This window comes from Hemiscyllium ocellatum, chromosome 8, assembly GCF_020745735.1.
Source record: "Hemiscyllium ocellatum isolate sHemOce1 chromosome 8, sHemOce1.pat.X.cur, whole genome shotgun sequence".
Lineage (NCBI taxonomy): Eukaryota > Metazoa > Chordata > Chondrichthyes > Orectolobiformes > Hemiscylliidae > Hemiscyllium > Hemiscyllium ocellatum.
Window position 1 is genome coordinate 86,625,716 of NC_083408.1, and position 14,660 is coordinate 86,640,375.

The 14,660-nt window shown below is 39.1% G+C and overlaps 1 protein-coding gene across 1 annotated transcript in view; it reads left to right on the forward strand.

Annotated features, from left to right (window-relative positions):
- lrrc9 (leucine rich repeat containing 9) overlaps positions 1–5,765 on the forward strand; it is a 220,808-nt gene extending 215,043 nt beyond the window's left edge. Inside the window, exons 32-33 of the mRNA XM_060828987.1 lie at positions 1,742–1,916; positions 5,622–5,765. Coding sequence (XP_060684970.1) covers positions 1,742–1,916; positions 5,622–5,661 — 215 coding nt within the window. The 3' untranslated portion in view covers positions 5,662–5,765. The remainder of the gene's footprint in view (positions 1–1,741; positions 1,917–5,621) is intronic.
- Positions 5,766–14,660: the final 8,895 nt, after the last annotated feature.

The following is a 14,660-nucleotide window of genomic DNA, read 5'->3' on the forward strand; positions in this document are numbered from 1 at the left end:
AGAAAATAACCCAAGAGGCATCCTGTTCCAATGTATTAGATTGGTGCCTGTACCTGGGAGAACTGTAATGTATGTTGTCAGTGTGATCCAATGTGCAATATTGAGGTGGTAAGCTATTACGTACAAGTCTGAGATGTTTAATGGTGATGCAAGGCTAGTGTTTTTCCAATGTCAACCTCTGTAAATGGAGGTGCAGCTAGTTACTGCCCATAAAGCATGCCTTAGAGTTAGGGAATGCTGGAGAAGACACTGGTGAGCTACTATGTAACCAAAACGACTTTCGTGTTGGGAATGGACGTCATCTCATTCTCTGCTTGAGAAAATTACAAGTTGCATATTAATTAGGTCAGATTAAGTAATAATAAATATTAATACATGGAAATAGGCCCTCCCCCATTCACTGGCGAGATTCTCCTTCGGCTATTACGACCTCAAGCCAAAAATCAGATGTCTTTCTCTTGTTTTAAATTTTCTAAATTCATCATATCTTCCTAACTGTCTTGCCATTGTTCAAGTCATACAGGGCTGGGAAAAGTTTGCCCACTGTCTACTGATTTCTGTCAACAGCTTCATATTCTGCATTCTTCTATTAATTTAACCCAAGTGCATTATATGCTTAAATGGGCAAATACATACAGTGTCTTCAATATTGTAAGGCATCCCTAAGCAACAGGGCCCATTTATTTTTATCATAAGTTTTCAATCTACATACGTATTTGTAAAGTGCCTAGGACATGGCAGACAAATTGATCTTATTTGGGAAATGTGGGGACTTGATATTGAGAATGGATATTTTCCAGTTTTCTCTCATATGCTGGACAAGAAAGATGCTTCACTCAATTTTTCAGTAACAAACTGCAGAAAATAGCATTCAATTTGCTTTGCTTTGATTTGATTTATTATTGTCACATATACAGGGATACAGTGAAAGGTATTGTTTTGCATGCTATCCGGACAAATCATACCTTATAGATATATATTAGGATAATAGAACAGAATGCAGAATATAGTGTTACAGCTGCAGAGAAAGGGTAGAGAAAAATCATCTCTAATATATGAGAGATCCATTCACAAGTCTAATAACAGCAGGGAACAAGCTGTTCTTAAATCTTTTCGTATGTGTTTTTAAACTTTTCTGTCTTCTGCCCAATGGAAAAGAGTATGACCGGAGTAGGAGCGTCATTGATTATGTTGGTTGCATTCCCAAGGCAGCAGGAACTATAGACAGAGTCAATACAAGGAATGCTCTTTGTTGTGATGGACTGGGTTGCATTCGCAACTCTGTCATTTCTTGCGGGCTTGGGCAGAGCAGTTGCCATACCAAGTTGTGATGCATCCAGATAGGACGCTTTTCACAGTGCATCTATAAAAATTGGAAAGAGTCATTGTGGACTTGCCAAATTTCCTTAGCCTTCTGAGGAAGTAGAGGCATTGATGTGTTTTCTTAACTATAGTGTTGATGTGCTGGACCAGGATAGATCATTGGTGAGATTTACACTTTGGAACTCTGAATCTCTGGATCTCTGAAACTGTACACTGTGGAATCATTGACGAAGAAAATGGCAATATCAGAATGGCAACTGTAATGATAATAACTATCAGTACAAATGTAGATCAAGACTCTATGACTATAAAATATTGGAACAGACAACTATTCCTGCAAACTTTAGATAACTGACTGGAAGTAATTCACATTAGAACAGATGTCAACGTTTTTACAAATATGTGAACAATGTTGCAGATAAGAGGCCCAAGCATTTGGGAGCAAACCTGCCGAATACTCGTACCTTCCAATCCGACATTATTTGTCGGCAGATAAGAAGTGGTGCAACCTATCAACCTGCCTATATGCAGCAGCAGAGGGACAGTTCACGTAACATGCGAACTTTAATGCAAATCCAAGATCAAGATAGCAGGTATGTGTTTAATTTTTATTTGAATTTTATATTTGAATTACTTCATAATTATACACTCTTTTCCAGTGTCCAATTTCTATTCCGTAAATGGACATTGGCTGGTCCATCACACCAATTTTAACCGGTTGAAGGTTTGTTCTGTCAAACCATAATTAGATACCTATTGAAAAGTTAAATGTAAATGCATTCGAAATGTAAATTTATTCCCATGCATTGCGTCTTAGAAAAATATTTACAAAATACAACAACAATGTCTAAGAAGCAATTAATTCTTAATTGGCAAGAAATGCTGAACATTTTTATTTGAATAATGTTTCCTTCAAATATAAGAAGCATGCTTTATTTTCAAAGTTAGTAGCACCATTATGGAAGGATACAGAAATTCATACTCCAAATCCAAAAGCCATTTTGTTTTTTTTACTGCTCTGAGTATAACATCCAGTAAAAATTATTTATCAGTATTTTTAAAAGTAAAATGGTTTCTCTTGGAGCTTGCATTCAAGCCTTTTGCTTTAAGTATGCCATTTGAGGAATGTAGAAAAATATACATAGAAGTTTTTTTAGAGTTATACAGCACAGAAACAGACTCTCTGGTCCAACTTGTCCATGCCAACCAAGTATCCTAAGATAAACTAGTCCCAATTTGCCTGAATTTGGCTCATATCATTCCATACTTCTCCTATTCATGTACCTATCCAAAGTTCTTTTAAATGTTTTAACTGTACCTGCATCTACCACTTCCTCTAGTAGTTCATTCCACATATGAACCACCCTCTGTGTGAAAATGTTGCCCCTCAGGTGTCTTTTAAATCTTTCTCCTCTCACCTTAAAATTATTCTCTCTAGTTTTGAACTCCCCAACCCTAAGGAAAAGACCTATGCTAATTCACCTTACCTATACCCCTCATGATTTGATAAACCTCCATAAAGTCATCCCTCAATCTCCTATGCTCCAATTAAAAGGTTCCAGCTTATCCAGCCTCTCCTTGTAACTCAAGACCTGCAGTCCCAGTAACATCCTTGAAAGTCTTTTCTGCACCTCTTTGATTTAATAATATCCTTCCTATAACAGGGCAACTAAAACTATACACAGTACACCAAACGTGGCCTCGCCAACATCCCAACTCCTAAACTCTAAGCAATGAAGGCAAGCATGCCAACTGCCTTCTTTACCACTCTGAATAGCTGTGTCACAACTTTCAAAGAATTATGTACGTTGAACCTCTAGGTCTCTCTCTTCTACAACGCTTACACAACTGTGTAAGTCCTGTCCCAAATTCAACATTAAATAATAATTTAAATAGAATAATTGAAAGTCATTTTTGCAATATTATTTGTCTCGTGACTTTCAGCCAGTTAAAAATAATAGAAATAATAAGAAACATACGAGGCAAAGCGTAATACATAGAACATAGAACATTACAACGCAGTACAGATCCTTCAGCCCTCGAGGTTGCGCTGCCCTGTCATACCAATCTGAAGCCCATCCCATCTACACTATTCCATGTACGTCCATTTGCCTGTCCAATGACGACTTAAATGCACTTAAAGTTGGCGAATCTACTACCGATGCAGGCAAAACATTCCATACCCTTACTGCTCTCTGAGTAAAGAAACTACCTCTGACATCTGTCTTATACCTATCTCCCCTCACTTTAAAGTTGTATCCCTTTGTGTTTGCCATCCTCATACTTGGAAAAAGGCTCTCCCTGTCCACCCTATCTAACCCTCTGATTATCTTGTATGTCTCTATTAGGTCACCTCTCACCCTTCTTCCCTCTAACGAGAACAACCTCAAGGCCCTCAGCCTTTCCTCTAAAGACATTCCTTCCATATCAGGCAACATCCTAGTAAATCTCCTCTGCACCCTTTCCAAAGCTTCCACACCCTTCTTATAATGTGGTGACCAGAACTGTACACAATACTCCATGTGTGGCCGTACCAGAACTTTGTACAGCTGCAGCATAACCTCCTGATTCCGGAATTCAATCTCTCTATTAATAAAGGCCAAAACACTGCATGCCGTCTTAACAACCCTGTCAATCTGGGTGGCAACTTTCAGGGATCTGTGTACATGGACATTGAGATCTCTCTGCTCATCTGCACTCCCAAGAATCCTACCATTAGCCCAGTACTTTGCATTCCAATTATTCCGACCAAAGTGTATCACCTCACACTTGTCCACATTAAACTCCATTAGCCACTTCTCAGCCCAGCTCTGCATCCTATCAATGTCCTTGGCCTTTCAAGTTTGGTGCTTCAAAGACCTCCCCACTGCTCCTGTAACAACAAACAGACTTTATACACAGAGACAGTGACTAACACTGGGGTACAGAGGTGGGCATTACCTACCCATGGCCAGTAACTGCCCTTAACAGAGAATGAGTTGGCAAGAAGCAGTGACACTAAAAATAGATTGTCACAATTGGCCAAGGGGAAAAAATACTTGTTGGTTTTGTTGTCCCGAAACACAAGTCAGTGTTGGGACCAAGACCGATATCTTAGCTTCATCTTGTCACAATCTTTGGGAAGATTTCTAAGCTAGGAATGCTACGGCAAGTAACTCACCTCCTGACTCTCCAAAGCCTGCCCGCCATCTACAAGGCACAAGTCTGGAGTGTGATGGAATACTCCCCACATCCCTGGATGGGTGCAGCCCCAACAACACTCGAGAAGCTTGACGCCATCCAGGGACAAAGCAGCCTCCGCTTGACTGGCACCACATCCGCAAATATCCACTCCCTCCCCCATCGATGCTCAGTAGCAGCAGTGTGTACCATCTACAAGATGCACTGCAGAAATTCACTAAAGATCCTCAGACAGCACCTTCCAAATCCACAACCACTTCTATCTAGAAGGACAAGGGCAGCAGATACATGGGAACATCATCCCCTGCAAGTTCCCTCCAAGCCGCTCACCTTTCCACATTGGAAATATATGGCCGTTCCTTTACTGTCACTGGGTCAGAATCCTGGAATTCCCTCCCTAAGGGCATTGTGGGTCAACCCACAGCACGTGGACTGCAGTGGTTCAAGCAGGCAGCTCACCTCCACCTTCTCAAGGGGCAACTAGGGACGGGGCGATAAATACTGGGCCCAGTCAGTGATGTCCCACGAGTGAATGAAAAGGATGCAGTCAAACAACTGGAGGATTGGTGACTCATCGGGAAGTGGACAGGACAAATCATGTATCATTGTACAACATATTGTCTCCACAGATAGGTAAACATGAACTCTGATTTATTTTGGCTTTTTTGTCAGAATTAGTTCACTTTGAAGATTTAATTTGCATGGTCAGCACATTTAGTTTTAGCATATTGAGTTTAATTGTAATGCAGTACATACTAAAAGAAAAATTCTCAGACTTGATTAAAAAGAAAATTTTCAAATCTTTGTCAAAGTTTGTTTGCAATGTTTGCTTTTTCTGTAATCAATTGTCACATTTGTTGGATATTTAACATGATGCAATTGAAATAAAGCAGGTTTTTTTGTTTAATCTCACTACTTTTTAGTGTAAAGAGGACAACAATACCAATTGTTGCAAAATTAGTTCAAATATTTGTTAAAATTAATTTGCATAATCAAAATATAAGCATGAATATTCATAATGTCTGTTCTGCATTTTTAATTATTTATGAAAATTAATTAGTTGAACATTTTAATTCATGAAAAGTAAAATTCATTGCTAATGGAAAGGTTTCTTCTAGGGTACACAACAGTAGTGCTTCAAAGCCATCTCAAATGTGACAACAGGACAGAAAACAATACGGACGTCTGGATATTCCTTTCTGAAGAGGCAGACAAACAACTTTGCAGACACCATATGTCCCTAACTTTATGCCTTGTTTATGAAATATTGATCCAGGCATTTTCTTTCAAAAACATTTTACATTTCTAAGGATGAGTTATTTTTTCTTTCAAAGTAACATTGTACTATTTTGTAAACAGTCCATAAGCCTATTTAAATACAGCAGTGGATTTATTTATTTCTGCATCGCTTGTCAGTTTCTTCTCAAGGTTCAGGTATGCTGAATTTAACATTTTGTATGAGTTAACTATTATGTAAATTGTCTACATTTAAAGACTTACATTGAAACTAAGTTGGTACATAGAAAACCTTCTCAGATGTAAAAGGCATATGAAATAAATGTATTTATCATCCATAGGAATGCTCCAAAAAATGTCATCTGTTGTGTCCATCACTACATTACTTAACAAGACTTCGCTGTAACTTTTTTTCCTTGAGAATTTAATTGACATAATTTACATTCATCAAAGAACGTTTGTTTGCACTTTTGGTGAAGTATACACTTCATTGACTTTTATAATTCAGTATGGAAATAACTGCAGTCAGTTTTACATGAGCAATGATAGCTTAATGCTGAGCTAATATCACAGAATATTGTGTAAAATACTCAGTTGAAACTATTTTAGTTGACTGTTAAAAATTCTTAAATCATGCAAAAGTGGAAGCAGTTACAACATTGATTACTTTTGTTAGTTACCATGTAAAGATAAGTTTGTATTTGCTAACATTTAAGAATCATTAAGCAATAACTGGTATTGCTCAGTAGTCTACTCCATTAATTAGTTATTTACTTGCAATCTCAAATACTGTATATTACTTTAAATGCCCCATAAATGTAATCCTATTTTGTTAAAGGTGTACAAAGATGGATTTAGAACTGCTTATTAAAATGACAATTTACAGTGATTACAATTAATGTTAAGTATGTCTTGATGACATTGAAACATTGTTCCGTATTTCTCAAAGGTATTGCAAAAACATTTGTAAATACTATATTTTTGTATAACAAATTTGTATTTCTATTTCAAGTTGTTCCACAATAAGAGTAAATGTTATTGAACATCAGTACAAAATTGAAATTGTTTAATGTCTCATTGCACTTTTTTGAACTTACACATTTTGAAAACTGTCACTTCCCAAGAAGTCCTCATAGTCTAGTCAAATGTGTTGTGTGATTTTACGAAATCATATTTACACAGTATTATCTACACCCAGTCGCTTTTCTTACCTTCATTCTGTAATTAATTTTTTTCTTCAGTTTCATTTTGAAGTGAAAACAGTACAGATGCCTAATAATCTATTTATACCCAAACATGGTAGACTGCTATTTTTATTTGTTTTAAAAGTTATTATGCAGCATCTAATGTGTAGTTTCAAAATCAATTAAAAACATAGCACTATAAGGATAATTTAATCTCAAAATATATTTGGATTAAGTGCATTTGCAATCAATAAAATGTTTCAGTTACATTCCACTAGACTATTGCATCATACACTGAATTAGCAAAAGTCTTCCCAGATCTTGTTAGTGACGCATTTTTCTCCCCAACATTTGATGTGAAATATTCAATGAATTTCTAAGCTTCATGCATTGAACTGTGAATTAAAGCACTCAGACCCTTATTCATTTTTGAGCATGTGAACTTGTCTCCTATGTTATATAAAATTGCAGTTATTTCAGTTCAAGGGAAGAATTGTATTTTTGAAAAAATTGTTATAAAGAAGGTCCAAGCTATTAAATATTGCAAACAAATATTTGTACCAGTTTCACTTCAGGTGAGTAAATGTTAAAACTGTCATCCTTTTATCTTTTCTCTTTTCACATATAGCTCTGGACTGTATTTTGTATTAGTTTCCAGTTTTCCCCACTCACCCTAGTAGTTAATGTGCATTTATTTATTAGAACTTTATTCAATATTAAACTCTGACAGATTTTGAATTTGGGTTTCTTTAAGTTGTTTTATACTGCCACAATGAACTAGGCTTTGTGATTAGCTAACACTAGTTACTTTTTCCTCATCTGTAAAATGTAAGATCTTTATTTTAAAATGATCATGACTGTATCCTTAAATATTTTATAATAAATGGTGTTTCTCTATTTTGAGAATTCTTACTAGCTAGTAGTAATCGTGTGATTTTTAAGTGCTGTCACATTTTACAATTTTATTAACTACTCGTGATCTTGCGATCCTGCAAACATTATCACGTTCCGGAGACCTTACGGCAAGCAGTTGACTTATCAAATGTTTTGACCAGTGTCACTGCGAGGTGAGTTGAAAATAATTTTTTAAATTCTTGGGGATTTATGTGGTGAGTGGGTTACATGTAGAAAGGGCAGGAAATACCAGCTAATCATAATGACTGCTCAGTCTTGAGTGGAGCCACTCCCATTATTAAACACAATTCTCCCACAGCTATTCATTCTCTTGGGAGAATGAGAAAAAGTACTTCACCTCTGGGCCTCGGATACAAGATGAAAACCTTTAGCAAGTGTCTGTAAGGGTTTGTATTTAATCCTGCATTAACAAATTATCTTAAGACCATTGCACTCTTAAATTATTATGCCTGAAGTTGGGATGACTGCATAACCCACCATGAGTATCATGTTTGTGAAGGTTTGTCCTTGAGGAGCCCAAAAGAATTATTTTTAGATTTCAAAAATTAATAAGTGAAATCACAGTGAATATTTGGCGTTTTGTCATTAGTGTAATCTGACCTTTTTCATTTAATAGTGCAGATGATTTTAATTAACCTTCAGTAAATAAAGACGGCTATGACTGCTAATTTTGCACAACGGCTTTGATTAAAATTAGTAATCGAAGTGGTGCTAATAAAAGTAAAGATTCAGAAATATCAAACAAAAATGTGTCTATGTTTTGAAATAAACAACTTGGCTCTTTTCATTTGGTTGAGATTATGGATTCTGCATTTCTAATTAATTTTGGCATTTATATTCCAAGGTAATTCATGGTCAAAGATCTTTATTTAAATTTCACCAATTATTTGAGAAGAAATGAATATTATTTCTATTTACATCTCACCTAATGAGCATCAGTGCTGGTAAAATTTCTATTTGCATAAAAGTAATAGAATATTAATAGTGCTGTTTTGAAAATTGCACCAATGTAAAAGGCTTTTTTGAGATTTCCAGTGTGTTTGACAGGATTGTTTAAATCTGTTATGTAATGAAATAGAAAGCAACAGGCAGTACCACTTTTTCTACAATATCAATCTCTTAATTTCAATTATCTTTTTAATCTGGTGGGTTGTTTTAAGAAAACACTTCCTTCCTTGTATTCTTAATTTTGGATACAATTTTCTATGTGTAAGAGATATCTTTCAAAGATTATGCAAGTTTTGGATATAGGTTTGCTTACTGAGCTAGAAGGTTCATTTTCAGACGTTTCGTCACTATACTAGGTAACATCTTCAGTGAGTCTCCGAATGAAGCACTGTTGGTGTAGCCCACTTCCTATTTATATGTTTGAGTATCCTAGGGTTGGAGATGTCATTTCATGTGGTGACATCATTTCCTTTAGTGATGTACAGAGCGCCACCCACGAACAGCTATATGTCCTGCACGAGTGCCTAAGGGGAGATTTAAATTTGTATTTAAATCTCCCCTTAGCACCACACTAGCCACAAGAATAGCAGAGCAAAACGGCCGCGGAATGCTTAGAAAAATGATTAATAATGCCCACAACAGGCTCCATAAATATAACCAGGTAAGTTTGAGCCAAAAATCTTTACTCACTAATGCAACAGACCATGAATGGACAGACACAGTACAACAAGCCATAGATGTTAGACAGCGACAAACACAGAAAATGAACAAACTAAACCTGCAGAAAAAAAATCGACAAACTTACACAAAATAACAACGCTGACAACACAGAAGCATGGATAAAATATTTATCTGACCAACCCTTAACAAACACTGAGATAGCTGTCTTAGTGAGAGGATTAAATTACAACTTTCAGGATACGGACAAGAAAGATTTCTTAGCAGCATTAGAAACCACCCTGAAAGACAACCAACCCACAGAAGAAACCCAGCAAACCATCAGACAGGCAGTTGCATCAACATTAAGCAGGAACAGGGAAGGAAACACACTCAATAGACAACAAAGGAAAGCACTAAAAAGACTTTAAAAAATTAAAACATAATTATCCCAACTGCAGATAAAGGATGCTTGACAGTCATCTTAAATCAAAGAGACTACATTGAGAAAGCAAATGCACCACTTGCAGATACCAACACTTACTAACAAGTGGCATTAGACTGACCCCACAACTAGAGAACCGAATTGCAGTCCTTCTCAAAAAACCTCAGAAATCTGGAGTAATAAATAAGACCAACTTCAAAGAATGAAACCAGACGGAACCAACACACCACACTTCTACAGATTACCCAAAATTCACAAACCAGGAGCCCCCCTCAGACTCATAGTCTTGCTACCTGGAACATCATCTTACACATTGGCCAAGGAGCTATGCCAGAGACTGAAACACTCAATAGAAGACTCACGCCACTCCAAGCACTCCGCCCAAGAATTCCTGAAGACCATTAAAGACACCAGATAGGAGTTAAAGAACTCCTCACCTACGTTCGGGACACCACCCACGCCCTCCACCTCTTCCATGATTTCGCTTACCCGGCCCCCAACATCTTCATGATGGACATCCAGTCCCTATACACTTCCATCCGCCATCACGAAGGCCTCCAAGCCCTCCGCTTCTTCCTCTCCCACTGACCCAACCAGTACCCTTCCACTGACACCCTCCTTTGACTGACTGAACTGGTCCTAACTCTTAACAACTTCTCCTTCCAATCCTCCCACTTCCTCCAAACCAAAGGAGTAACCATGAGCACGTGCATGGACCCCAGCTATGTCTGCCTCTTCATCGGATATGTGGAACAGTCCATCTTCCACAGCTACACTGGCACCATCCCCCACCTTTTCCTCCACTATATCGATGATTGTATTGGCGCTACCTTGTGCTCCCATGAGGAAGTTGAACAGTTCATCCACTTTACTAACACCTTCCACCCCGACCTCAAATTTACCTGGACTGTCTCAGACTCCTCCCTCCCCTTTCTAGACCTCTCCATTTCTATCTCGGGCGACCAACTCAACACAGACATTTACTACAAACCAACCGACTCCCACAGCTACCTAGATTACACCTCCCACCCTGCCCCCTGTAAAAACGCCATCCCATATTCCCAATTCCTTTGCCTCCACTGCATCTGCTCCCAGGAGGACCAATTCCACTACCGAACAACCCAAATGGCCTCCTTCTTCAAACACCACAATTTCTCCTCCGACGATGCTTTCCACTTCCTGCACCTCTGCCCTTGAACCCCGCCCCTCCACCAGGACAGAACCCCACTGGTCCTCACCTTCCACCCCACCAACCTCCGGATACATCGTATCATCCTCCGTCATTTCTGCCACCTCCAAACAGACCCCACCACCAGGGATATATTTCCCTCCCCACCCCTATCAGCGTTCCAGAGAGACCACTCCCTCCTCAACTCCCTCATCAGGTCCATACCCCCCACCAACCCAACCTCCACTCCCAGCACCTTCCCCTGCAATCGCAAGAAATGCAAAACTTACGCCCACACCTCCCCCCTCACCTCCCTCCAAGGCCCCAACAGATCCTTCCATATCCATCGCAAATTCACCTGCACCTCCACACACATCATTTATTGTATCCGCTGCAATCGATGTGGTCTCCTCTACATTGGGGAGACAGGCCGCCTACTTGCGGAACATTTCAGGGAACACCTCTGGGACACCTGCACCAACCAACTCAACCACCCTGTGGCTGAAAACTTTAGATCCCCCTCACACTCCACCAAGAACATGCAGGTCCTTGGCCTCCTCCATCGCCAGACACTGGCAACACTATGCCTTGAGGAAGAGTGCCTCATCTTCCGCCTAGGAACCTTCCAACCACACGGGATGAATGTAGATTTCTCCAGCTTCCTCATTTCCCCTCCCCTCACCTTATCTCAGTTCCAACCCCTGGATTCAGCACCGCCCTCTTGACCGGCAATCATCTTCCCGACCTCACCGGCCCTACCCCCTCTCCAGCCTATCACCCTCACCACCTTCCATCTATCGTATTCCCAGTGCCCCTCCCCATCCCGTTCCCCCCGCACCTTTTATCTCAGCCCGTTTGGCACACCAGCCTCATTCCTGAAGAAGGGCTTATGCCCGAAACATCGATTCTCCTGCTCCTCAGATGCTGCCTGCCCTGCTGCACTTTTCCAGTACCACACTTTTAAGGCTGGTCTCCAGCATCTGCAGTCCTCACTTTCCCCAGAAACCCTAGCCACTCTCCCTACATCAAAGACATCTCTGAAATGACTGCCAGCCTCCTCAGACCCCTTGGCATCATGGTAGCCCTCAAATCCACCAACACACTAAAACAGCAGCTAATGAAATTGAAAGACCCTATACAGGCAACAGACAACAAGCAAAACCAATGTCATTTACAAAATACTTTACAAGAGCTGTAACAAACACGACATTGGATGAACAGGCAGAAAACTAGCCACCAGGATACATGAACATCAATTGGCCACAAAATGATATGGCTCATTCTCACTAGTATCTTTACATACAGATGAGAAAGGACACCACTTTGACTGGGACAACACATTCATCCTAGAACAAGCCAAACAGAGACATGCACGAGGATTCGTAGGCATGGCATTCCAATCGGAACTCTATCAACAAACACATCGACTTGGATCCCATTTACCACCCCTGAGAAAAAGAACAGGAAATGATGTCACCATAGGAAATGATGTCACCACAAGAAATGACATCAACAACTTTAGGAAACTCAAACATATAAATAGAAAGCGGGCTACACAACCAGTGTTTCATCCAGAGGCTCACTGAAGATGTTACCTAGTATAGAGATGAAACGTCTGAAAATTAGCCTTCCAGCTCAGCAAACAAACCTACATGCAGAACCTCAACCTGAGCTACAAATCTTCTCAAAACCCATTTTGCAAGTTTCATTGAAAACATTATTTTCTTCCATCCTTTATCATATTGCAATGATTAATTTATAGATTTTAAGAATTCACATTTGTATTTAAGATGCCAAATAGAGGCTAATGAATGAGGTGAAATCAGGTAAAGCTATAGGATACGTAATTTGTAAATTTATAAAATAATAGAATCCTTACCATGCAGATAGAAACCATTTGGCCCATCAAGTCTGCACTGACCATCCAAAGAGCATCCTGTCCAGTCCCAAACTCCCCATCCTGTCCCTGTAATGCCACATTTATCGTGATTAATCCATCCAGCATACATATCCATGGACCTCACAGGGTAATTTAGCATGGTCAGTCCTCCTCACTTGCATATCTTTGAACTGTGGGAAGAAACCAGAGCACCCAGTGAAAACCCAAGCAGGAGAACATGCAAACTTGCCCAAGGCTGGAATCAAATAGAGATCCCTGGTGCTGTGAGGCAGCAGTGCTGATCACTGTGCCACCGTACCACTCTTAATTAATTGGTTGAAAGACAGAAAGTAGTGAATACTGATGAAAGGTCATCATCAACTTGAAATGTTTCTTTCCACAACTGCTGCCTTACATGTCGAGTGCTTTGTTCACTTTTTAAAAAAATTTTAGATTTCTGGCATCTGCAATATTTTGTTTTTCTTTAAAGCAGAAAGTGTTTGGAACAGCAGTAAGTCAGCAGTCAGGGCCCACTCGGCTAAGTGGTAGGACTGTAGACATGGATTACTTGTGATATAATCAAATAGCAACAATAACTAACTTGAAAAAATGAATTATAATGGACTTAATAATTCAATTATTTTCAATAAATTAACTGTAAGGTGTTAAATTTTGCAAGGAAAATGAAGGTGGACACATGGAAAATAAGAATCAAAAGAGAGTAGAAAACCAAAGTTGCTGAGGTGTACAAATGCCAGCATTACATGAGCATCTATACAGGTTAATAAGGGCATCTTAAAAAACAAAAAGGAAAACCAAGTTGTGGGTTCATTAATGAAGGGGTAGAATTGACAAATAGAGAATTGTCAGACAACACTTTGACTGCTGTGTATTGTTCTAGTTCTGAAATTCTAAAAAGGATATAGAAGCACTGTAATAGGTGCATAAAATTAATAGGATAGATGCGATAAATAATCTTGCATTTCTATTAGGAAAGGGTGAATGAGGTGAGTCAATTCCCGTGATAAGAGAAGACTGAGTGGTGTCCTAAGATCTTATTAAATATGATAAAGGCCATTGTCCTGAAATGCTAAATCTGTTTCCCTCCACAGATATTGCCTGACTGTTTGCATTTTTCCTGTGTATACATGCGCAAGATTTATATGGCTAAGCCCTGGAATGAGCTGGGGTCAAGCAAGGCTATGTCTTTGCACAGATGCTTTTCACAACCGTTTTGCAAAATGCAAATCTTTGACCAACTGTGTCTTTTTTCAGCAATATTCAACTTAGGTACTACCAAACAATAACCAAATAATTTTCTAAGCCAGGTCTGAGCAATACAGGGAAGAAATATCTTCTCACCACCACATATCCTGAGACCTTAACCTCTTGTTCTGGATCCCCAGGCCAAGGGAAGCATTCAGTCTGGCCAGTCCTGTCAGAACTGTCAGATGAAATCCCCTCTCATTCTTTGAATGTCCAGTGAATACAGGCCCAGCTGTCCCAGTCTCCTCTCATACTACAAACCTGATATCCCAGGACTCCGTTGTATGAACAGTTGCTGTACTCCTCTGTGGCAAATATATCTTTTCTTGGGTAAGGAGAGCAAAACTACACACAGTACTCCAGTTGTGGTCTCACCCAGCCCCTTTACAGCTGAAATAAGTCTTCTTACAGCTGTACTCAAACCCTCTTGCTTATATATTCCATCTTTATTATCTGTAT